Source organism: Rhopilema esculentum, chromosome 2, assembly GCF_057945365.1.
Source record: "Rhopilema esculentum isolate cy_ngs chromosome 2, ASM5794536v1, whole genome shotgun sequence".
Lineage (NCBI taxonomy): Eukaryota > Metazoa > Cnidaria > Scyphozoa > Rhizostomeae > Rhizostomatidae > Rhopilema > Rhopilema esculentum.
The window spans coordinates 1,301,238-1,327,390 of NC_142816.1; the positions used below are offsets into that span (position 1 = coordinate 1,301,238).

General features: G+C 36.2%; 1 protein-coding gene across 1 annotated transcript; it reads right to left on the reverse strand.

The window, feature by feature from the left end:
• Positions 1–303: 303 nt before the first annotated feature.
• Positions 304–20,419, reverse strand: LOC135695418 (RNA polymerase-associated protein CTR9 homolog). Its single transcript, XM_065214505.2, has 29 exons — positions 20,264–20,419; positions 19,185–19,283; positions 18,290–18,353; positions 17,539–17,726; positions 17,117–17,206; positions 16,793–16,820; positions 16,157–16,246; positions 15,588–15,648; positions 15,177–15,264; positions 14,766–14,873; positions 14,520–14,627; positions 13,965–14,084; positions 13,491–13,607; positions 12,608–12,697; positions 12,278–12,406; positions 11,251–11,434; positions 10,424–10,512; positions 9,763–10,092; positions 8,755–8,847; positions 8,123–8,239; positions 7,089–7,234; positions 6,683–6,754; positions 5,863–5,998; positions 4,817–4,954; positions 4,015–4,121; positions 3,328–3,375; positions 2,288–2,452; positions 1,096–1,356; positions 304–686 (listed from the first exon to the last, which is right to left on the reverse strand). Exons 1-29 carry the CDS (start codon positions 20,303–20,305, stop codon positions 662–664), a joined length of 3,333 nt encoding a protein of 1,110 aa, XP_065070577.1. The 5' UTR covers positions 20,306–20,419; the 3' UTR covers positions 304–661.
• Positions 20,420–26,153: the final 5,734 nt, after the last annotated feature.

Sequence of the window (26,153 nt, forward strand, 5' to 3'; positions counted from 1 at the left end):
ATAGCACATACATTCGGCCACAAATTAGTAAAAATAAACTAACGAGATAAAATAATCAATATTTTGGAAAATAACATCTATTTGTGCGTTGTAAATACTATGATTTGATTTGGTTTCTTAGCGCAGGACTTTTTTTTGGGTTTAAAAATTTATCAGACTCCATGTCACAAATACTAAAAAGTCATACAGTCAGAATCACTGATCAATGCGCGGTATGCATTTTCTTGAAGCAAAATTCGGCTTGAGGTCATAAGAAGCAGCTGCAAGAGACATGAAAGATCGTCGGAAAAAATGACATTTGACTAAGACGAAATTTTCATGTTTGGTTTTTATAAAAGAAATCTTAACTTGTTTAGAAGTGAAGTATAATTCTATGGAATTAAAAAACTTGATGGGTTAAAGATTTTCCTAGACAATCTAGGAGTGTATCTCCAACTACATTCGATAGGGTCGACTAGTGTCCACTAGAATGTTTTTCATGCTATTATAGAGTTATGTTTCGTAAACGCACTGTCCAATCTTGCTTGTGTGATGAAATACACATTCATGAATGACGCCATCTTTGTGACTCGTAGCTGGCTTTCACGGCCAATGCATAATGTGCTTGGCTAATGACATTCACTGGCTTTCACCGTTGATACGCCAAAGTTATCTGGACCAATCATTCTTCATCATCTGAGTCAGACCTTCAAAACAAATATGAAACATTTGAAAAAGACTTGAAGTAGCAAATTGCAATATTGCTCAGGTCTTTCGATTTTAAATTTCGCTTCAATACATTTTTAGCAATGCAGCCTTGAAAGAATCTTTTAAAAAAATAAATTAAGCTAATAAAAACCAAAATTCCAAATGTTCGAGAAATTGTTCACTTGATTTCCTTGTATTGCGTCGCCCACTGAAGTTGATCATTTATCACCTGGCATTTCGGCTCCCATTGTCAGCGGTAATATACAGACTATATGAACTGCCAACGGATCATTAATTCCCAGATTCAGAATATATATGCTTTATTCCTTCGTCTTGCTTTATTGCAATAAGTTTAAGTTTGAAGTGATCTTTTCCCAAAAGTTACTGGAACAAAATTGTTGAACTTACGAGCTAAGTACTCTGCTTGGCTTTTTCTTTTTAACCTTTTCTGTTTCGATATCACTTTCTTCGCCTTGCTCTTCATCATCGTTTTCTGACACATTGCCAGTTGCTTCTTGCATGTCGTCATCACTCTCATCGCTAGCCTGAGCTTTGGCATTGTCGTCTTCAGACCCAGATTTCTCTGATTCGCGGGAAGTATCGCTCTTTTCCGCATCTGAATTCGCAGCAGCATCTTCCCTTTCGCTTTGCGAGGAGGCATCATCGTTTCTGTGGAGGAAATTCGAACTTTGAATCGGCTCTGTACATTGATGAGCCGTAGAGAGAAAGAAGAAGGGAGGGAAAGGGTGGAAGAGTAACGGGAAATGAGTGGAGGGGAAATCGGGGGCTGGGAGGTGGTTAGAATAGCAGGTGGATCAGAAGATTATTTAAGTGGACTATCATACTCGGGTATGCAAATGAGGTCGACAAACATTTATATTTAAGAAATACAAGTTGCTATATGCAGTCTTTTGATGAATAAAGAAACTGATAGATAAGATCACAGAAGGCGATAAAAAAATAATGAGCAAGGACCAGAGCTGCAAAAGTATCGGGACCTGGGAACTAGATTCCCAGAAAAATTTTTAATTTGGCAGAAAATCTTGTTAAAAGAACTGTTTTTACATTAACAATCACATAAAATGAAAGGCTGAAAAGGTGGCTTATAAGTATGAACAGGTAACTAGATTAGTCTTCCCTAAAGTTAGCATCTATTGCAAAAGACAAAAAAGATGTAACAAACAACCAAACTACGTTATCTTATTGGAAATTTTCTCTAGACCCAACAAATAAGAAGCCCTTGTGTAAAAAATTTGTGAGTACTATTTGGAGAGCTATAGTACACAATACTTTCACCTCACAGAAAAATTTGTGTCCTGTTTCCCAAGTTCTCAGAAAGAAAAAAAATTGTTTGCTGCTCTGGCAAGGACCCTGTTTCTTGGCACACTTGATTTTTTCATTTAAGTCCAGCATTGAATAGGCTATTTCAAATAATATTTTTTCGAAGATCAAAATTATAAATCAAAGACTAAGATAATATCATAAGGAACAACGTCTCAGGTTTTAAGAATGTTTAAACTACGTTTTTTATTTAGCTGACAGTATTCTGACTTCATTTGTTCATATCTTCTAAAAAAGTAACATTCCTGAAAACACCCACCCTCTAGCAACGTCAATCCTGAGTTCATCGTCGTCGGAACTCGAATTGTCCTCTGAAGAAGATATAAATTGCTTCGAAACGACCTTTTTCTTCTGCTTTGCAGACAATATTTCCTGCTTCTGTTTCTTCGCTTTGGGTGCCTTTGGCTCTCGGGGTTTCCTTTGCCTAGAAATAACAAGCATATAGGTATTAGCGAATACAGTAAGGAGCAAGTGTACAATAAATAAGCAAATGTACAAGCCCAAGCAAGAAAATTTGACCACCTCTAAGTATGCTAACAGAAACTTGAATATTAGAGGAGGCGAAAGAAAAGAAATAACAAGAGGGACGGTAGATATGTTGTGCTTATCCAATCAATGCACCTGTTCCGTATATATTGCGCAACCTTCTTGGTGGAGCTTTAGAAGCACAATCAGATTTTGGGAGATCATCATTGGATGTTATTGTGTTCTTACAAACGACTTAAAGGCAATCTGTCTCGTTGTGGATTGGTTAACGAGAACAATAGCTGGGACAATAGCCTAAACACGATTCCAGCGCTCCGCCATATTTTTTACAATGCGATAAATCAAAGGGGGACTGGAAACAATAAAAAATCCCTTTGTTTTTATTATCAATCAACGTTGTAACAGATTGCTTTTAAGTCTCAGGTTTTTCCCACTCAGCTGCCATTTTCCTTCATTATCAGCCTGATTTGAGCACAATTTTCTTAATTCGAACTTTCTGATAAGTAAATCCAGCTATTCTGTTTTTCCTGATAGTTTGAATTACCACGCCTTGGCATTAGCCGTATAACATCTGTGTTAATGAGGACCGAATAAGTGGAGGGGGTGTGTTTTGGAACGCAAGCCTGCAATTACGTGTAAGAAAATTTGCTCCAATTTGTGTTGCTAATCTATTCACAAATATGATTGATAGCCGATCTCGGTCCAAAAAAAGAAATATCTATTGCCATTATAGTTTAAATCTTACAAGTAAGAACAAACACGTGTAAAATTTAAGCTAAATTTCCGGCCGGAATAACGAGTAGGTCATCATACTTTTTAGCCTTTGGTTCGCCTTTTTCTCTCTCTTTACGTTGTTTTCTCCTGCAACAGTAAAACAAATATTTAACAGCTGCAAAAATGCATTCAGTCAACACTACTGGCGGTGCCAGCCATTAATAATAAGGTGGGGAATAGACGGGGCAATGGTCGGGGGCAAGGGTCGGGGGCAAGGATCGGGGGCAAGGGTCAGGGGCAAGGGTCGGGGGCAAAGCCTTGAAAAATATTCAGGACCACGTCCTTTTTTATTTCCAGGAGACGCGTTCATTTCTCGTAGGAAACACCCTTTTTTTCCAAGAAACGCCCTTCAATACGCCAGTCTCTATAAACGATATTTTCTACAACTTAACATCAGATTTCGAAATTCTACATTTGCGGAATCGCGACAAGATCGACAATTAATCGCTAGATGTACATATAAAAGCTACAACAAAATGCTGATCGGGTTACCGATAGAAATAAAGTAACATCGCTTATTGGTTGAAACATAAAATTGATACTGATTGGTGGCATTCCTAACAGTCAAATATAAAAAGCAACATTATCTTCTTGTGATCTAGACAACGTAACCCCCCATATAGTAAGTATAGTATAGTAAAAACAGTCTGATATATACAATGTGTGAACAAAAATTATTTGTTTACAAATATAACAGAAAGAATGAAATTTATTTTCGAATCTTACTGTCGTTTTTTCTTCTCTTTTTTCTCAAGTAATCTTGCCTCGCTTCCCGCCGCTTCGGCCTCGGACTCGCTTGTTTCAATCAAACCTTCCAGATTGGCCTCCTTTTTCTGCAAACAAAAGTACATTCCTATGACTTTTTTTTATTATTGAAAATGACCAAAAGTTACTTCTAGATCAGGCATCTTTCCCATTACAAAATACTTCCCTGTCTCTTTTGCATACCACATTTTTGTTTTTTTGGCCACATAGACCAAGTTTCACTTCAACTGTTCATATCTGTCCGAGTATTGAAATGGGAAAAACACTGTCTTAAACTCTATCACCAAAAAACTATTTAAGGGCCCAGAAAACAACACAAATCTAGTGACTGAAAATGTTTTGCGTATAGCCAGAAACATTATCGGCAATCCAAAATTGGCCAATCAATGAGTGTGTGAGTGGCATCACTCTCAATGATTGGTCAATTTTTGATTGAAAGATGGCTTAAGCCCCTTTATTATCTTTCAATTGCCTCTAACAAGATATTAACATGTATTCTTGGCATTATTTGGTTTTTACTGTAGCAAGAAACATTCAAAACATCTGTAATATGACCAACACCAAATGATAGAAATACTTCTTGAGCCTCAATGCGACAGTTGTCTTCATACATCCATTTCAAGTATGGTAAAATATTTTTGATTCTTTTCACTCATTCAATTTAGCATGCATCTCTGACAACATGTATAGATTTTTTAGATAGATATCTGACAAACGGCTTGTTCGTGCAAGACCTACTACAGCTATGATTGTAAACCGCTACCTTTTTCGCTGCCCCCTTTACCCTAGCAATCTCCGCAGCCGGTGTGAACTTCAAAAGATTCTTCGTCGCCTCAACGTATTGTGCACGCTTTTCAAGCAGTTGTTTGTGCTCTTCTTCCTCGACAAGCTTCTTTTGGCGCTGCAAACAAAAATACAATCTTTTAAAGCAACAGTATTCATGCCTATTGCATCCTATATTAGTGGTAAAAGTCAAGAACTAGAAGGATGCTGATGCTACAACAAGATGGCATTAAGAAATATCATGTAATTTATACAATAAAATTATATATAAATTAACAATATTGCGTATCAGGGAACCGTAACTAGAGATGATTCCCTTTTTGAGGAAAGGGCATTCCCCTTCTTAGATCATGACTCGAATGATTAAGTCTTGAAACTTAATTCCTGTAGAAAGTGACGACGTTCATTACTTTCTCAATGTCAGTAACGTTCTTTTAAGACTTAAACTAACAGTTTTTTTTAAGATTTCACAAATTTTTTGAAAGACCATCTCGGAAATTGCGACGCCATAACACAACTGGAGCAAAAACCACAATGGCGGCCTATATTATCAAGATCTCTAAATTCCTTTGTAGCTCAAACAAGGTCCATTGTTAATCAACGAAATTTAGGTTATCATTCTAAAAGTATTTTTCATTATTCTAAAGAAGTTTCTTGGCAAAAAAACAAATGACCGGCCTCTATCCACCATGAATTCTGTGCTGGTTTGCCCCACCTGAGGGAGTGGAACTATCTTTAGAACAATGAATTCCATAATGGCGTCGTGAACTTCGAGATGGTCTATTGATGAGTTCTCCCTTAGGAAAAATGTAACAACATCGTTGCTAATTGCTAGGCCTAATTGAAAATGCAGGGGCTAATCTTATGTTTCGCATACTCTTCATAACCCGAAATACGTTGCTAATCTGTAGAATTGAAAGTACGATTTTAGATTAACTTTCAAACGTTAACTTTCTTTAAAAACACATAAGTTTGTTATTAGAAGCCAGTTTGCTTAGTTGATATTGATTACGAAATAAAGATTACCTGTTCCTCGTCCTTCTTCTTTTTAAGTGCATCTCTTTCTTCTTCTTGCTTCCTCCTGACCTCCCGTTCTTCCTCGTCGATTTTGCGTGCTCTCTGCACGTGATACTGCGCTTGGCTGAGTAAATCTGAGCAACGCCTGAAAGCGAGAAAACCTTTATATCAAAGGAATGGCTGTTTACAATCCTGGAAAGCTTTTGAGGCAAATACCCAACAAAATAGAATAACACGCATATATAGCAACATCACACATTTCTTCATCAAAGTATGCGTTTAAATGGCAGAAACAACACAAGTGGAGGAAGAGGGGGTTTGAGTGTGCAATTTCTGACCACAGTCAGTCCAGGATCTTAGGCACTTTCATGTATTTTTTGGGGAAGTGCATTTTCATGAAACAAACAGAGAAGATGTAAAATTAAACTGCATTTTAAGGTATTCTTCTCTGGTGTCAAATTAAACTGCTTTTAAAATTTTGTGTTGCCTCTTAAGTATTCTTCTCTTTCATCGTACCTACGAAACCTTTCCGTGGCATTCGCATTCTTCGTCAATACTAGATAAGCTTTTAATGGCATTCTTAGCCATCCAAAATCGATACCCCTAAACTTTAGGGTAGTTCTACATGCTACTCAAGTTTTATATGGTAGTTCTCCTATTTGACCTTGTACCTTCGTTAAGCGACCAAGCTTTCAAGAAACCAACAACAGTGATATTGATAAGTATGTTAGTCAGCCGATTCTTTAAGTACAAGTAAAATTTCACCAGCACAAAACATTGGAAACTAATTATAGCACATTATGTATTTGAGAAAGCACTGCTCACAAACCTTCCCTCGGCTTTTGCTTGGGCGAGATCGAACTTCATTCGATCGCCGTACCAGCTAAGGTATTCGAAATTCCTGTAAAAACAAAATATATGTTACATGGGCAGTCAAAAGCCAAAGAGGGAAAGTAAATATATTTTACAGCGCTATAGGTATAAGGGTAAACGCTATAAGTAAAAGTTTACCGTTACCTTAAACCATTTTGCTAAACACATGGCAACCCTTCAGTCAGTTGATATGATATATTTATACGTAATGAGTTTTTCCCTACCCTCCTATATAAAAAAACACAAGTAAAAGAACTTAAATATAAAACACTATTTTTCAATTGACTAAGTAAACAAAAGATCGATTGCAGATAAGCCTGCGGAAAATTCAATTCATTTCTGGATATGGCTGTAGTGTTTACCTTTGTGCAAGTTCCAGATCACGGACAGCAGAGAGTACAGTTTTGAGGTCGCTTTTTTCGGTTCGCAAGACTCCGGTAGCAAGTCGCTGTTGTACTATCGACAGGTTAAACATCAAAAGAGAGTCATGTGGAGCCACGTGACGCGCCTGAGATTCAAGTACAGAATACTCATTAAAAATATCGCAGATGGACTGTTATTTCAGACAACACTTTAAGAGAAAGTAATACAGCCAATACAACACTTGGTTTAAATACTAGAGGAGCCGATTCGAATCTACAATATCGGGCACCGCTGTTGAGACAAGTGCCCAAAAATAGGCTTGGTAACGATTATGCATGGTTTAACATCTCTCTTATCACCGGTAGTGATGTTAACATTGGAATGTTAACATTGAATGGCAACAATGGAATGTAATCATAGTTGAATTATAATTAGAAGTGGACTTTGATTTGAAGCAGGAAGAAGAGACAGCAATTTGGAGGCAATAATTGGAAGACACGTGCCATGTCTTGATAGTTCAAACAAATCCAGTTCCTACGGCAGCATCTGGGCCCCGTCGAAACAAATTCACAGATTATGAAAACTGATATTTTTCACTCGATTTTTACTCGGTTATTGGCTTCCATCAAGGAGCTTAAAACGATTTCTGTTATCAAAAGGGAGCTTTGAAAATGGTATCAAGAATTATTTTTTAGGAAAGAAAAGAAAAATAAATCTTTTTAAAACACTGACATAAAAACATATGCTGCTTTTACGAAGTGGACTAAAATTTTGAAAGAAATTCTGCGTTCCTATTGGCCTTCCGACCTTTGATCGAATATGTACTTCACCAACCAGTTGAAGAACAGAGTTTAATGCGTTTATTGGTGATGGAAGAAAGCAAAAAGACAACCAGGGATGCAGCGGACAGCCCAAAATCATGGGCTTGTCCGCAATAGTATCGGCAAGGGCACTCTTCCAAGGTGGTCGTATTAACTCCCAAGGTGGTCGTATTAATAAAATAACTTGGTCGCATTAGCCTGGCTGTACGTACCTTTACAAGAAGGAGCTTGCATTCGTCATGTTTCCCGGCTTTGTAATAAGCACGCGCAAGGTACAACATCAGTTCAACATTGTACGAGGTGTGAAATTTTTTCATGCAATTTTCGTACTGAAAAAAACAGTGACATCTTGATAACTTTCGGAATAGGTTTAAACCTGTTCTGAGATGATGAATAAAAAGGGATTTTTGCGTTTCAAATCAGAGCTACTTCCGCATTGTAATTTGCTTGATGTTTCTTTACACTGAAACGCTATTTAAACATCGCTGACTTTAACAATGGTTCCTGTACGGTCTCCAACTCTAAGTTCATTTAATTCTATATTTTATCGAATTTTAATATATATCATTAACCTTCCTGAAAAAGAAGTTTATTATTAGAATAAAAAAATCGCAGAAAAATTTTGAATAGCCAAGTTCTAAGTTTTCAAGTTTCTCGAAAAATGACAGACTGTTCGACATTTGACAGAAGAAAACTCTATTTACAGCGTTTAATGCCAAGATTGCCTCATGCCTTATGTTTTTCTGGCTATTATGTTAGGCCGCTGTTTCTTGTTTTCAGCCTGAAACATGAAATAATCATCAATGTGAATTGTTTGTGAGGTAATAACGCTACAGTGACATACCATCTGTATAGCACTAACATATTGCTTTTGTTCAACGTATATATGCGCAAGATTGAGCCAAACATCTGGCACTTCTGCAGTTGCCTCACGCACCTTGAATATATAAAAAATCAACATCATAAAAAGGCCCTTTAGCTGAATAAACTGACCGCTTACAAATATGATGGTTTAGAACAAGGCGTTTTTTCCTTGAACGTATGACCATTGGTCACAAGAAACAAAGGAAAGTAATATTCTCTCTGAGGAAATTCTTATTGCACATATAATGACTATAGAAGATCAAAATAATTCACTCGCAAAACTTTGCTGATGATATCTGCTTTGTATTTATGTAACTCTTGCTTAGTTCCAACAAAAATTTTCATTTTCTTTAATTCAATAATTTCGATATCACTAATCGACCAAAATACATTAGCAATGACACTCTGGCTTGATTGACTCACGAAGAAAACGACCACTGACAAAGATCCTGGTTTAGGACTACTTGAGAAAAGCTAGAAAATGAATCTCTATTGAGGAAATTAAAATCAATAAAAAACTAATATGTTTTGTGTTCTTCATTTTATGTTAGTAATATATTAATTATTAGTTAAATAGAAACAATTTGTTGACGCATAAGGGCTTTTAATATGCTAGTTTTGTCAAAATAGCAAGATGTATATGAAATTGAAAAATATTAGTTCAATGTAATTTTTATTAGTTGAAAGGTTTAGTGTATCAGTTTGTAAACGCAATGAATGAGTTTAGGTTTGGTTATGCGTTGCAAAGATGGATTCTAACATCCTTCAACTCAAGAGACAAATGTTAGTAAATGGGGAGCGCCAAACAGGCCAATGATAGGTAAAAACAGTAGTAACTAAAGTGTGCTAGGGTAAGGAAGAACTGGCCTATAGAAGGGTACTTTAGAAAGCGAATGGAAACGATAATAGCAAACAAGAAATGTTTACAGATATCATAAAAATTTGCTATAGCAGTACTTACTCGAGCAACAATAACATTCGAACTTACCTGTGAAAAGACATCTCTAGCTTCCCTATGGTACCCCTTATGTGCGAGAACACAGCCAATACCATTGGCTGCGTATATGTTTCTAGGATCAATGCGAAGCACTTGCTTAAACATAGCGATAGCGCGATCTTGATGTCTCTTTTCCTTCTGCTTGTCTCGATTCGGTGTATGAAGGGTCTGTAGCCATACGTTGCCAAGGGCTACCAAAGAATATGTATCATTTGTTGTTGCTGGTTGTTTAAGAATTCTTTCGAATTTCTTCTGTCCGGGTCCCCATTCTTGCTTAGCGAGATGGAGGTTGCCAATCAAAGACCAAGCATCTGGGTTGTCCTGAAATACGGATAGATAAAATTAAATTTTCGCTAAGGTTTTCACTTTCTTTCATTTTTTAAATAAAAGTGCGTATCGCAAATAATTAAAGTATCAAAACTTGCAGTAGGACTAGAGGCTAGATACTATATCGTAATCCGAAGTCAAACATTATTGTACGAAGTCGTATGTAGAAATATTGTGAAATGTCTCGAACGAGGACGTTAATTAAGCGGTGTAGTAATTATTAAAATAAATGGAATTATTGCACCCGTTGTTGCACAAAAGCTTGCTTGGGAGGGAGGGGGTTAACTGCACCTAAATGTTTTTGAAACAGGGTCACACTATTCACCTGGTCGATTTGTAGGGCCATTTTGAACCAATCAGATGCGTCATAGATGTGTCCTTTATCACGCGCCATGCAGCCAAGTCGTAGATGACCTGATAGTGACAGAGTAAAACAAGTGAATTTATTCAATTTTGCAATAAAGATATAAAAAACTATTCAATTATATTACGATGATATCAAAACTTGTATATTGAAGAGAAAGTCAGCGAATTACTGAACAGCTGGCCATGTATTTGAAAATCAATAAGCCAATAATTGAACTTGACATTTCATAAAGTAGGTTGTTTTGGTAGTTAAAGCAAAAGATCAACGGTTACAACGCTCGTCAGTATTCAATATTGCACATAGTTTTTAAAAGCTTGAAGTTTGTGTCTTCCATAAAGTTATCTAATTTGAAGGTTCATTAAGGTGATCTTAGCTTCAGAAAGTTATTCCTATTGAAAAGCTTATAGGTCGAATTATAGACCCGACGGACAGCAGGTCAATAAACAGATTTGCTGAGTATTATGCGGTCAACAAATTACCTGGGTTCGAGTCGCGTGAATTCTTCATCACAGCTTGATAATGGCCAGTTATGTAAGGGGAAACTCCATTATGATTCGTACGTATGGATCTTATGTTATATCAGAGTAAAATAAGTGACAATCAATTATAGATTTTGAAACAAAAACAAGATGTGGCTTCAGGTATAAAAATTTGTATATGGGTTTTGGGTTATGTAGGACAATAGTCTCTAGATATATCTTCCACAACTACGGCCTATAGTAGTAACATACCCCCTGGTTATTAGTTGCCACACTATATGAACGTATAGCGAATAGATAACTCACAGTCAATGTAATTAGGGTGTTCTCGGAGAATGTCCTTGTAAATCTTTTCCGCTTTGTCGAATTCGAATAGTGCTTCATAAAGTCTCGCTAGGTTGTAGTTCATAGTAACTGAAATTGCATTGTAATATGTCTCGTCCTGCATGCTTTCTTGTCTGCAGTGGTCCAAAGCAGCTTCATAGAACTTCTACGGGAATCAGAATACCTCAAACAACATAATCAACAAGGGGACAGTGCAATCAAAACCAAAACTTAACTAATCAACATGTAAAAATGATCAGTTTTCAAAAGTTTCAGTTTCATGTTGGTGTCTTAGTGTTAAATCACTGCCATAAAAAAGAAGGAAAAAGCACTAGCTAGCTGTGGTTAAAATTTTATTTTAGCAGGCACAATCCATAGCAATGAATAAATACAATTTTTTGATCGCTGATAGGCATGATGAGAATGATTTATCAATTCATTGCTGAATCGACTATTGAACCGATCATAACCCTAACTCTAGCCCTTGCCCTAACTCTAAACCTAACTGTAACCTTAGCCCCAATTCTAACACTACCTCTACCTTTAGCCCTGACCCTTACCCTTACTGTTAACGCTACACTAACCCTAACACTAACCATGACCTTATCTCTAACCACAGCACTAACCCTAACCCCAATACTAACCCTAGTTCAAAGTTAACCTTGACTAACTAACTTAAAGGCAATCTGTCACGACGTTGATTGGTTATAAGAACAAAGGGATTTTTATTGTTTCCAGTCCCCTTTTAATTAATCGCATTATAAAAAAGATGGCGGAGCGATGGAATCGTGTTTAGGCTAATGTTCCAGCTATTGTTTTCGTTAACCAACTCACGAGACAGATTGCCTTTAATAATAAGCAAAAGATTTACTGCTTGGAATCAACAAATAAGCGTTTGTTACCGCAAAATTGGAAGATAGCACGTAAAAACGGAAGAATGGTCATCTAAAAAGAGAATTAAAGGTATTAAGGTTAGCTGAATTGTTTAAAAATCAATGCATTCACTTACTCTAGATTCTTTTAAATTGCCAAGACGGAAGTGAAGGGCTCCAACATTGTTCAGAATCTCTGGAGGCACATCTGCTTGCACTTTGTCCTTGAGAATGCGAGAGGCCGTCCCGTAGGCAGATAGGGCTGCCTAGATAAAAAGAGAAAGGTCGTTACAACCAAAAGGACTAAACCAAGAAAGAATTAAGAAAGAAAGCAAAATACAGGTTCAACTCATCCTTGCAACAGATACATGTTACTCTGAGGTACACCTAGACTATGGGCTTCACGGAAAATGCGATCGCACTAAATCATAGATAATCGATTTCTGATTAAGGCAATGGTAAATTACCTGAACATCTGATTGTTCCAATATCCCTGCATACTCGATCCAAGCTTCTACGTCATCTGGGAACTGTTCTGTGACCTTCTTCAAATGATTCTGAAAAAGGACAGAAGATCGTATCCCACAGACATAAGAAGAACGTGTAAATCAACAGTGGCTAATGGACAGTTCCAGGGGTGTTTATAATTTATAAGAATGTGTGGCGCTTCAACATAATAGGGTCTTAGTCCACCTGAAATTGACTGTCTGGTAATCAGAAGAAATATGGCTCCTGTAATGTATCCGTTTCTGTTTCGGAAAATAAGTCTGGCACTAGAAGTAAGCTCATCAATCCATCGGCCGCAAGTACGTTGCTAAATCTTGATCGTTCGTTTTATTTTGACTTTAGGCCCAACCCCAAAGGTACTGTTTCCCAAGCCTCTTTAAAACGAACAAAAGAATTTTAACAGAACTGTTTTTCTATCACTGTATATCTTTAACTTAACGCAAATTAATTTTTACGGAATGACATCTAATACACAATCAAAACACATCGAGATGTATGCAACATCTGCAAAGCTTGGAATGCAAACTTTTTACTTCACTTCTGGACCTAAGCTATCTTATTTATCAATTTGATAGGCAGATGTAATGTTTTCTTTTTCATTACTCGTTTTGTGTTTGATGCAGTACAGTGTTCGTTAAATATGACAAATTATCTAGCTGCTCCTTTGAAAAAAGGACAATGACAAAACCTTGCCTGAAGATAAACTTGTCACAGATAGAATAAACTTGACCAAAGAAGTACTGGTTTCATTTGTGCTATTTAATAATAGGTTGCAGCTAACAAAATACAAAACGTTGTTATTTGTAATCACTTGCAAGATAAGCTTGGCAGGTTAGCACTCACTTTGGCAGTCTCACGCTTTTCTGGATCCGTAGATGTACTGTACAGCGATCCAAGAATCTTCATGGTTTCATAGTTGTTTGGCTGATGTTTTAACACCTTTTCAAAGCAATTTGCAGCCTGCAATTAAAAAGAAATCGTTCAAAGTTTCATTTGCCGTCAAATTTCAAACATAAAATAATTATTCAGTGGATAGCTTCCTTTTCTGAATTTAGGCCCATTCACAATACATTGAACACATTCTGGCGCTGTTTGCATTAGCTAGCAAAAATAAGAATTTACAATCACACAACGTTCAATGCCATTTTCAACCCTTTATCCACCTTTTTACTACCAGCGCCTATCCTCTCTACCAGCCACCTCCCCCAACTCTCCAAGATCATTCCACTTGTCAAAGGATCGAAAACCAACGTAACATGCAAACAGTTGAAAGCATACTTGAAACATAGCTACTTCAACTACAGAATTATGACTTACATTTACATTGTCTCCCCTGGCGATATACATCTGCCCGAGTCCAAACCATGGAAGAACAAAAGTTGAAGATGCGAACTGTGTCGCTTGATAGTAGTACTGAAATGCCTGATCGTAATCAACCTGTAAAGTATGACATATTGACACTAAATCTTCTCAGGTTGTAATAAATCCAACTTAATTCAACTCGATAAACAAATTGATAAACATCTGATCATGTTCTCCCTCACATGATTAAAAAGATATTTCATTCGCCTTAACGTCTCGATCCATTAAGAGTTTCCTCCTAGATCATGTTTGGGTTCTACGTTATTTTTTCCAAACGAAGTAAAACTTGATCATAGGCATAAACAGCACAGCTGATATTTTAGAGCCTGTTGGAAATAAACTGTTAGAATTAAAATCAGACATTACAATAACTTTAAAACACAAAATATCAAAGTTTCCCAGGCATTGAGTGGGTCGAATTAAAATATCTACCTGTCTTTCCAAGAATACCTGAAAATTGTCAATAATTTTCTAAGCAAAATGACAGCCAGTTTAGAAAATACGTCATACCTGCACGTGAAAGGATCTTGCCAGTTGATAACAGCTCTCAGCCTGCATTGCCTCAACCTCGGTTCCATGAAATGCATGAAGCGCCAAATGCTGCACTTTGGTGTAATCCTTTGAAAACAAGACATCATTTGCTACAATAACGAGGCTTCAAAACAGATTTCCAGAGGCGAACACATCTCACAAGTTTCGAGTAATTACGATAGCCTCATAATTTTCGTAACAACGTAATTCAAATGTAAATGTTACCTTTTTGAAGAAAAAGTGGTTAGCCAAGTGGTTGAGAACCATCGGATTCTGGTTGTCTATCGAGTAAGCTTTTGAAAGTAGCTGTACACCATTTTTGATACTGTCAGCCTAGAAGCATAATTACATTGTCATACGAGAACCAAGTTTATACCATAAGTTACAAGGCTATTGTTTTAAGCAGTCAGTGCTTGATATATTTATTACAAAAATAAAACAAAACCAGGAGGTTGGTTCATGCAGTTACATCATATTCAAAATATAGGGTTCTTTTGATCTGTGGGTTTCGCTGCATAATCAGAGTAAGCAATCTATTCTTAAAGTCTGTGTGTTTCTGTTTTGTTAGCATATATCTTGATATTCAAAGAATATCTATGCACAAAGACCTTGAAAGATTTGTTAAAAGAAACTGACCTTTTTCGAATTCAGCTCTAAGATTGCAAGTCCAACAAGTGCCCCAGTACATCTTGGGTCCAGTTCTAACGCTCTTTCAAAAGCAAGTCTACAGAAAGATAATTTTCATCTGATCACAACAACTTGAATCGATGAAAAACAATGTAAACTGATACTTGGTAGCCAATAAACTGTATTAGATCATATTTTCTATATTCAGTGCATTTTGTGAATCAAATTACAAACAACATCTAGCAAACAACATCAAATTACAAAGAAACAAATATTAAAATATTTCAAAACGAGCCAGATGTCTGTCAAGAATAAAAATTGAAATCGCAAAGTAAGACAGCACGAGAGTGAAATCCATTAAAGAAGGCATTAAAACTAATAAAAACAACGATAAATAGAACATTAAAAACTATGCCGTACCTGGCTTTTTCTAGTCGATTCAGACGAAAGAAACAGTGTCCCATACCAAGTCGAACTTCGGCTAAAAACCAGCAAAATCAAGTAATATAATTCAAATTTCCATAAAGTCATATAGTTCATTTACAGTATGAACAGGAAATTTGTGAACCATTAAATGAATGGTCGCGCAAAGCGTACTTCTCAATCTACGAGTAGTAACGAAAAACTTATATATATATAACAACATATTATAAATAAGTATTATAAGTATTGATTGGTTATCTTTCTTCAGAACAAATGATTCTTCTTGTCTGCCAAGAATTTTCAAAAATTTTTGTTCAAGTGATAATACATGGATTTTCAAGCTATATTGAATAGCTATATTAAACAAACGTCAGAAGTTCAATCTTATTAATTTCTTACATATCATTGTTCTATACCATAGTTTTACGTGTATTGCAACTGTTCATTACATTGCAAGGTCGCAAGAAAGCCTGTCTTCTTGATAAATAGGGTCACTGTGCCATTGAAACATTTAAAAACAAATATATACCATGATCGTTTATTAAAGACATAAAAATCTTTCATACCAGGGCAATCAGGATTTGTTCGCAAAGCCTTTTTATAATAAACCAAGGAGCCCTTGAAATCGCGCTTTTGAAATGATATGCATGCTTTTCCTGCAAAGATAAAAATATCAAGGTAACAAAATTAGATTCTGAGAGACAATCTTACCCCTTAGTGACACAAAAGCCAACACAGGGTAACATCTTTTATGTAACTGCCATCTTTATTTAAGATGAAACCTTTCATAAACGTTTGAATGCATAGGGAAGGCAAAGAGTAGTTGAAAAAAAACACGGCCAACTACCCTTTAGAAACTTAATTAAATAACGCTCCTTAAGATTCAACACATTAAATAAAGCGTATCAAGATAGCATAAATTGAGAAAGAATTAACAGAAACGTAATGTACAAAATATATAAATATATAGATACTTAGACTATAAATGACAATGTATGAAATGATACAATAAATATTTTATATCATATTTTATTCTCATACATATAAAATAAACGATTTATAAACACCAATCGAATGGCATGGTGCAAAAGTATTATTTACTACTTAAAGTAGTCAGTTACTTCATCACATTAGCAGTCGAAAAAATAATTTTAAATTAGAACTCTGTAATGAAAGAAAAATAAAGATTCAATCTTACTTACCAAGAAGAGCAGGGATGTTGTTAGGAGACTGAAAAAATATTATAATGGCTGAGTGAATTTAATGATTGGTAGACCCAAAAAATTAATTTCATGCCTTTTTAATGCTAATCTTTAGAATGCACCAAAACATAACAAAATTCTATTTGAGACCACTTTGGAAGGCGCAAAGGATTGAAAAACTGAAAAATCCAAATAAAACAAGATTTATCAAGTGAAAAGATAGACCTGTGGTTGTTTCATTTGAGGGAATCGATAAGAAAGGAAATCTTGAAAATTACTTATTTGTATCGAAGGGTATAAGCAAACAAAAGGCTGTTTGTATACCTGATCCAACACAAAGTTGAACTGTGCATCAGCCTGGTCCATTTTATCTCCTTCCAATAAACAGAAGTAAGCACGGCCAAGAAGATGATTCTACAAAAAAGAAGCACACAGGTTACTTACAACAATCTACCTCATTCAGTTCAGTTTGTCCAGTTAAAAAAACTTCTACTTAATAGTTTAATTCTTGTTATCTAAACGACTGCTACTTAACTTGCCAGTATGAATAATCCTTTTAAAAAAGGAAGTTTGAAGAACCATTTTATTATTAGAAACTTATTAAGTTTTAGGATCAATAAGTAAATGCAACATTATGAGGGAATGCTGTTAATCATGTCCATACAGAACTTTTACCTTGTGCTTGATTGCGGAAAACACTGTTTAATACATTGTGCATGACTGACTTTGTGCCTAAAATTTGTTACCTGATCCAACATAATGATCTTGTCAGCTGTTGTATATAACTGTGTAGCTTTGGTGAAAAGCTCTCTTCTCTGGTCTTTGTTTTTGTCTTTTCTTGCCTGCTGCACATAATAGGCAGCCAAAGTGTCCAGCACCAACATCTGGTCATTTTCATGGTTTTCATAGTCCAAATTTGGATCATTGAAGTTTTCTACAAATCAAAACCATCGTAAATGCAATCTCCGTAACAAGTAACCAGCCACAATCTGTACCATATCGCCTAACAATGCCTAACAAAATGTTTAAATAGACATTGAAAGCAGGCCTTGCAAGGATATGTGTGGGAGCTTGATCAAGCATCTCTGCACACACCTAGAAGGTTCTATGAGCTTGACTGATTGAGCACCTAGGAGGCTTGTGCCAATTATGCTGTCTAAAAAACCAAATGTGAGAAACAAAATTTTGTTATTGATGATGTTTGATGATGCTCATCGAGCATCTTGAAAGTTGAAGGTGATCAGTTTGTCAAGTGCTTGCTTTTTGCTCATCACAAAGCCTGATTGGTAGTTTACGAAGACAAATCTTCACTGATGGATGTTCTCTTTTTCACAGAGAAGCTAGATGATTATAGAGTCATAGACAACAATGTAGCTGTAGGGTAAGGGGGTTTTCACACAGAGTCCAAAGTCTAAATAAAGAGGCTATAGAGGAAAAGGCAATTTAGATTCATAAGGGTTTGTTATTTTCATGCCTCAATAAGAAAAAAACACTTACCAGCTCTGGCAGCTTCAAGAAGCTTTACAAAATCTTCAGTTTGGTTCTGTTTGTAGTATTGTTGCTACAAAAGTGATTCAAAACTTTTATATCTCTGATTTTGAGAAAAACAGCCAAATCATTTTCTACACCTATTGACAAGCAAAGGAAATTATATCCCTGAAATGTCTGCATCAAACATTCTTATAGGTTTTAATAAAATAAGATGGGATATGAAGTGGATCATTTCAAGTAAATGGCTTATTTGCATTACCAAACCTGCTCTCCAAATTCAAAACAAAAAATGTTAATGTTGGGTTGTAAGCTCCATGCTGGGTGTTCCTATGAATGCAACCTTTATGCAACCTCTTTTCAATGTTAAAGTCGTAGTTCTGCTAGCTATCATCATACTTTTATGGGAAAATATGGCAGAAGTGCTATCTATCACACAACTGTGACTATCCAGGCATGTGGTGGTATGTGACAATTTCTCTCCAAAAAGAAAAGGTAAATACAGCTTAAATATCATCAATGATTTTGTAGAAGTTTGACAGTCTTCCAAACATCTGAAAACATTCACTATGGACATTGTATCCTAAATGCCATCTAAAGCCCACAAAACTAATCACAAATTATCTCTCCAAATTAAAACAAATTAAGCCACACAATATCTGGCCCACCTGCAAAACTGCAACAAAGAGGGTATGGATCAGGCTGTTTCGTAAAGATTTTGGCAGTGCATGGCTGATCACAGTTGATTTTGTTTTGTTTTTAAATATCCGTTTTCCTTCAGCAGCTGGCTAAGATGTGCCTCCCTGAGCTTTAGAAGAGCTCTTGAGCATTGTGGATGTGACATCCCCAATGATAAAGACACCCAAGCCTATGTCAAACATAAAACTGAAATTCAGACACTTACAGCTATGGAAATCCAAATGTGAAGTTGTGCATTTTCTTGTTGCAATATACTGAGTACCTCTTCCCCAACAGGAAGCTCTGAAAAATCCAACTCAATGACCTATGACAGAATGCAAAATATTGTTGAATATAGAATCAAACAATGTACTTAAATGCATATCTATAAATCAGCTAGTGAAATTATCAAATCCAGCAAAAGATAAATGATGCTGTTTTTCTCTTAAACTACTGGCCCTTTCTTACTTTCTTTCCAGTTTGTTTCTCATACTAAACAGGAAAGAAAGCTTTCCCCTATTACTGAGTATCATTTTCTTCTTCATTTCTTGGCTTCCTCTACATCTGATAAACCAAATAATATTTCAAACTATAATTTATAAGTAAGAATATTTCAAACTGAAAATCTTTTCATTTGGATCAATCAGCTTACATCAGAGTTATCTCACTCTGTCATATTGAGAAATTCCATAACAGTAACTATTACAAAATGAAAGCTGTAGGACAAGTGGAAAAAATCATTTAGAGCTAGTCATTTGCCATTGTTTGATGAATTTGTGTAGTATAAATATATGAATTAGAGCTCACTGGTTTGAGCCAAAACAAAACAGGCTAGCTGAGTTTAACATCAACTAGCCTGCCCTTTGGAATTATTTCAAAAACATAAAGCAGTTAGTTAAAGCAAATGTTTCATATTTTATGGTTTAGAAGAGTGCTGCAAAGGAAAAAAGTAAAGAACCACAAGATGAAGTTGAACTGAAAGAAGTCCGGCGAAAAACCCAATAGATCTCGCTTAAACTGATAGCACATCCTAAAGTACAAAATTATTTATTGACTGTCGCTAGAGCTGGATGCTTCAAAGAGTTAAAATATTGGAAATTGGTTGTTTGTATCCGAACATTTGTAAGCACCAAGATTCTTTGTTTTGGTACAATAATTTTTGGTTCAAATGGTCTTTTCTCCATAAAATTAATTTAACACAAGCCTCTTTGAAAATGATTATCACTAATATCAGTGTCTCATTACACATCCTTGCACAAAATAGGTAGTGCAATCGATAAAAAATACAAAAAAAGCTATGCTCACCTCATCCGAGTCCTTGAGCGGAATTTCGATTGACGTCGCCATTTTGAAAATGTTGTATGGATGAAGCTCCTTCACAGCAAAAAAAATCCCCTCCAGAATCGCGCTTAGTGAAGAACGCTCATAATCGGAAATGTGTGGCAGGGACCGCGGAATTGGGGGCTGAGGGGGCATGGCCCTCGTAAAGTTTTCAAATTTCTTATTTCTATATTTTATTCAAGACCATTGTACGGCCTTTATTCTAGCCTGCACGCAGACTCGATTGGTTTTCCCAGAGAGGAACCAATCAACTAAGTTTCCAATCAACTAGATTCATCTCTGGTAAAACCAGTCGAGCTTGGGCACAGGCTACCTTTATTCGTCATTCCTAAGGAACCAGGCACCGTGGAGCAGGGGGGGGGCTGGGTGCTTTAGCCCTCCCTTTTTTTTGCAAAAATGCCAAACATTAAGTAATAAACTTACCAGTAAAACCTCTTTTATACGGTTTAGCCCCCCCCCCCCACTTTTTAGACCCCTCACTTTTATCAACGCTCCGCAGTGCTTGGGAACTGGTATGTAGTTTCTTAAAACTTTGCGCTAAGTGAAGAAAATATAATTCAGGCATACCAGAGCCGGGGAATAGGGCTTGGGGCTGTACCTCCTTACTTGTTTGCTGAAGTATGACATTGATGTTATAACATGGCATCAAAGATGATAGTGGGCAAATTACAAAAAAGTCCGTGGTGTTCAACTTTAACTAATGCGTTTGTTGCTGAAGACATACCAAGGAAATGTTCTCGCCAAATTGGCAGTCTCCCTCGCAGTTAATAAAGTAAAAAGTTTTAGGGAAATTTCAGCGAATGGTCCTCCAACAACGCCTAGATTTCGGTTATTTTACTTAGCTTCTGGTAAAAGCAGAATATCTGGCAGTAAAAATAATACAAGCAACATATTTTTCAAAAGGGGCACTTTTTACCCTTTTTGCAATAAAGGGATCTGTGCCTCCGTGGCCTCACTGACTCCAGAGGGCTCTTACTAAAAAAATCTGGATTTTAAAACTTTCAAACTACGCTGGTCAAAAAGAATTTTAATAAAATTTATAATTGCATCTAGATTTTATCTTTCACAATAAGAATGGATTATCGATACAATCAAACTTTGAATTTTTCTTGATGTTACAAATCTGCCCAGGGCCTAAAATAAGAAATTTTACAGATCCACACTTTTTATAAAAATTGGGCGTGGTTGTCGTGAAATTCAATATCTCTTCGAACGCAACAACTACTTGAACAGTCCACGAAGCAAGAAATAGACCTTTTTAATTTTACCACGCCGAAATAATCACTTACTAAATCATTACAACTCTGCTCTCTAACCACCACTAAGAAAAGAATTCCCCCTTTACGGGCACACAGCCTCTATTTATACTGCTACTTATCATTACGTCACTTTACAAAAATACCTTCCGTGATTACATCATGAACTTGCGCGTAATGTTTCTACAGATTATGTAAGTTTGCATCACGTGTCTTCGTGGCACTCAGTGTCTCCGTCACAGTGGTACTTTGCTGGGATTGGCATCATGGGGTTGGCAAATATAGAAACTGCCATCATAGTGCAAATAGCATGTCCTAATTGGGCAAATTCTTGAAAGAATGAAGTATAAGTAGCATAAGTTGATTCTTTACAATATATGGATTGGGTTAATAAGAAAATTAGCTACATATAGCGATGTCTTTATATGCGAGCAAAACGTTATCGAAAGGAAACTCTTCTACATGGTTTGTTCGCATCTCTGTCAAAGTTATTTTTCATTTCCTTTCACCTTCAAAAACTCTCTTAAATCAGCCTTGCTTCCCAGACTTTGGTGTTTTTTGGTTTTTTGGAGCCATATTTTTGCAGCTTTTCTCGGAACTCGAAACTTGCGAGATCAAGCATATTCATTGCAGTACTTATCTATATTTTGTTAAGTCTTTCTGGAGCTATGATGCTTTCCCCACCTGCTTCTATCTTGTTGTAGGTGGGAATCAGCCTCTCTACATCGACACAATTAGGGTTTGCTGCGAGAATCCGAGACATTGTCTCGTCTGGAAGAATTCCTCTGGGAACAGGTCTCAGATGCTGCAATCTTAGTCGTTTATTTCTCAAAATTCAATTCATGATTGAATGAAATATTTTGTCCGGGATAAAAGCTGGGTGAAGCTTTCTCAAGTCTCTTTTACTTATGGGAAGTTCTTAACTGCATTCAGCCCATCAAATTCTTTGCCATCAAATCTGTTCTTCAAAAAGTTTTGACACTATAAACGAAAACCTCGTTACAGATCGCAAATAAACTCTTCTCTCACTGATTTAAAAATTGTGCTTGTTTCTTCTTATTCTCTTTTCTCCCAGTTTGAAAGCACGATCTTTACCCCCATTATGTTTGTAATGCAGAAACCACGCACCAGATCTCAATTTTGGAATTACGCCAAATTTGTCATAAGATTGTGCTAAATTTGCAAAAATTATGCAAGATTTCAAATCAAGGCAACCCTGCTCGAGAAAGAGGCTAATGCATGCTCAGAATATCAAAAGTGGCTCAGAGTTGCAATTTGGCCTTTTTAACAACCCAGTGTACTCATTCTTCATAAAAAAAAGGCAATTTAGATTCATGGTTTGATGGCCAAATTTCTCCATTCTGGCAGTTTCTCAAAACCCCTTGACGGTCATCAATTAATTTGGCCGAAGAAGCAAAATTTGGCTGAATTCTGGCAGCATGTTGCAAAAAACAAAAGAAACACAAAAAGAACAAACATTTTTGCACAGATGATATTCAAAAATTTTTGAAATAATTTCAAAATTACAAATGATGAATTATGAAACAAAGTAAAAGATAACAGACAGTTTAAGATAAAAGCAAGTGAAAACTTTTGTAACCTACAAAGTAAATTTTGATTACGGTATCACTCCCAATAATTAGCAAAAACTTAGTTTTTTTGTATACTGCGTTTAGCTGGCTGTATTTGGCTGCCAACCACAAAATATGTGGCTGCCAACCATTCAAAACAACTGGCAAAATCCTGAAGGTGGAAAGTCACAATTTACTCCCTAAATAAAACCACAGATGCTGGTGTAAAGTGCTTCCATTTGGTAACGATAAACAATGGTTCAATGGAAACAATGATTCTTTTAAATAGTATCAGAATTATGCCAGTGTTTTGCTAGATTGCAAATAATGCTAGATTTTATGCTAAATGACGATTTTTGGCCAATATTATGCTAATATTACGCTAGATCAAATCACACTGGCACCAGCCCATAAGGGAGTGGCTGGAACGGGACTAGGAGGCTTGCCCCTAAATTTTTTACGGCCACGCCCTTTAAAACACCGGAAAACACTCCTTTCAAAAAATATTCACTTTTATCTGTCTTTATTCATAAACATAACGATCAGGGAATTTTTTAAGAATTTTCCACTGGTAGGGCATTTTAGAAAAGGGCATATAGATAAAGGCAGAATTTACAGATAAACAGGCTTTCAAAAATATTCTTAAAACATTGCTAAAGACCATAGAACACAATCACTGCTCGCTAGTTTAAAACTAAAAGTGTCCATCTTTTCTTTACAAATTGATGTCTGCTATAAGTTTCAAAGTCTGGTTCTCGGTTTCTTCGTTCTTTTGCAGCAAGAAAATGATGAGCAACAGCAGCTCTTGAGTCAAAATGAGCAGCTTCAAATTTCTTACAGCTTCAAATTCCTGTAATTCAGAGAATTGTGCAATAATGCCTGTCAAACTCAGCTTAATTTCATGATAATAATGACTTGAGACACCATTTGTAGAATTATCAATTTTCTGCTCTTCATAATTTTTATCCAGAGCAGCAACCTCTTTTTGTACTTCTCCTTGTGAACTGTCTCCTTGTGGACCCCAAGGAATTTTCTCCTTGAGGTTTTCCTTGAGTATTTCTGGACCTGCTTTTAAATGATTGATGACATCGCGATCAGAATTATTAGGTGGGATGCTGGCTTTAGGCCAAATTGGTACTCTTGTACCCTCACCCTACTGTTGCTGTGTATTAAAAAAGGTGTTATTTTGCTGCATTTGCTGGCAATAGTCGTTGCTTGGTCTTTTTTCCTTTTCTCATTTCTTTCCGCCCTTCGCATCTTCTTTCATAACAGCTCTAGCAAGTGTAAAACAAAATTCTTTGCTTTTGGTTTTAAAAAAAATTACAGTTTTTCGACTTACAAAACTGAGTTCGTTCAGCAGCAGGTACTTCTACATCGTTCTCGTGTGTGGCACAGTGCGCCTAGCTTGAAATTTGAGCTTTCCAAATTTCAGACTTTGTGAATTAAAAGGGGAATCACCTATAGAAGCAGCAGTTCCAGGGAAAAATGAATTGAGATTTTAAACCTGTTCAATGAAGATTTCATCCACAAATATCTCAAATAAAGTAAAAAAGAAAAAAGTCACCGAATCATAAGGGTACTTAAGTGGTGGGGCAAACATGTTCCACTGGTGGGGCAATGAAAGGGGCTGGTGGGGAATTTCCCCACCACTTTATATGTTAAAAAATGCCCTGATAACGATTTAGAAAAGATTTCAATTAACATAAAAATACAAAACTGAGTTAGATAAAATACAAATTTATCTTTGACAGCACAAGATAAAGCACCATCAAAAAGAACAAAAAACGTGTTCCCAGCAGAACTGCTACTAATGCGTTGGTTAGCGTAAAATTTTCAAAACATTTTCTAAACCATTACTGCAAACAAAGTTGGGGAGGACTATAGTCCCTGTCATGCAACATTCCCATCCAAATTGTATGTTCCTCCCAGCTACCACCGAGAGGCTTATCATCGTTCAGCTGCTGTAACCTTGAGAGGAATTTTTCCAATGCTTCTCCAATTTAAAACACCTGAGTTGAATTGCTTTATAGCTTTTTCTGAAATCTACTGAAAGATATTACATAAACCCCAAAATACATTACGGGCAGGAGATCATAATCTCGGTCTTGGTCTTTAGGCTCAGTGTCTTTTTTGAAGCAAATAATAAAAGCAAACTAAATTGAGATGATGTCTTGAAATCAAAGCTGTATACAGATTCCATATTACTTCAAAATAGCACACAACAATATCATAAAGCGCAATTGATTTTTCTCCGCATGTACTGAAGCTTCGGGTTCTGAAGTTTTTTAATTCTGTTTTATTGTCCATTGCTCATTTCTTATCGCAATTTTCTTATAAAAAATGAGTGCAATACATAAGGCTGGGATTGAGCATTCACTTCGAATTGAAAAAATGTTCCCATTTCTTTCTTAGGCGTTTCGATTGGTATTTTATGTTGCACTTTCTACAATTACAGTGTTACAGATCCACGCTTATTTTAGGCCCAGAATCTGCCCATTCTTTCTCATGTTCTCAAAAATTTTCTTTTCATCAGTTCCTTTCCCTTCAATAGCGATCTCTCTCTTTTCGTAATGTTTTTGAGAAATTTGTTGGCAACAAGTAAACTGTGTGAGCCAAGTTTAGGCAATAGAAAAACGAAACTCTGCCAGTTTGTGCTGGCATCAAGTTATTCTGGACTAGGCTTCTCGATCTATTTGCTAAGCCAAGCTGATACTCGTTGTAAAACTTAAACAATGACCGATTTCTTCGATCTAATTCTATATTCAATTTTATGTATGTCTTCTATGGTAAAGACAGCAACCAAGGTAAAGCTAAGGACACATTTAAGAGAATTCTAAGCAAAGTTACTTACAGAATCACATACTAAATTTATTTCCATTTTTGCCTAAATTTTTTTTAGCTCTGCAGAAAAGTGGGGGAGGGGAGGAGCCATGGCCTACCGGCCCCCCGGTTTCGCCGGCCCTGTAGCCTCATCTCATCCCCGGCTTTTACAATCGATCGAAGTATGTGAATAACAGGGTACAGTTA

Bases quoted from the DNA above. Each gene is read 5' to 3' on its own strand.
- LOC135695418 (XM_065214505.2), bottom strand. From the start codon at position 20,305: ATGGCGACGTCAATCGAAATTCCGCTCAAGGACTCGGATGAG. The intron at 10,513-11,250 runs GTGAGTTATCTA...TGTCACTATCAG, and splicing joins ACACCCTAATTACATTGACT to GTCATCTACGACTTGGCTGC. The intron at 4,955-5,862 runs GTAATCTTTATT...TTTTGTTTGCAG, and splicing joins AGAAGAAGGACGAGGAACAG to CGCCAAAAGAAGCTTGTCGA.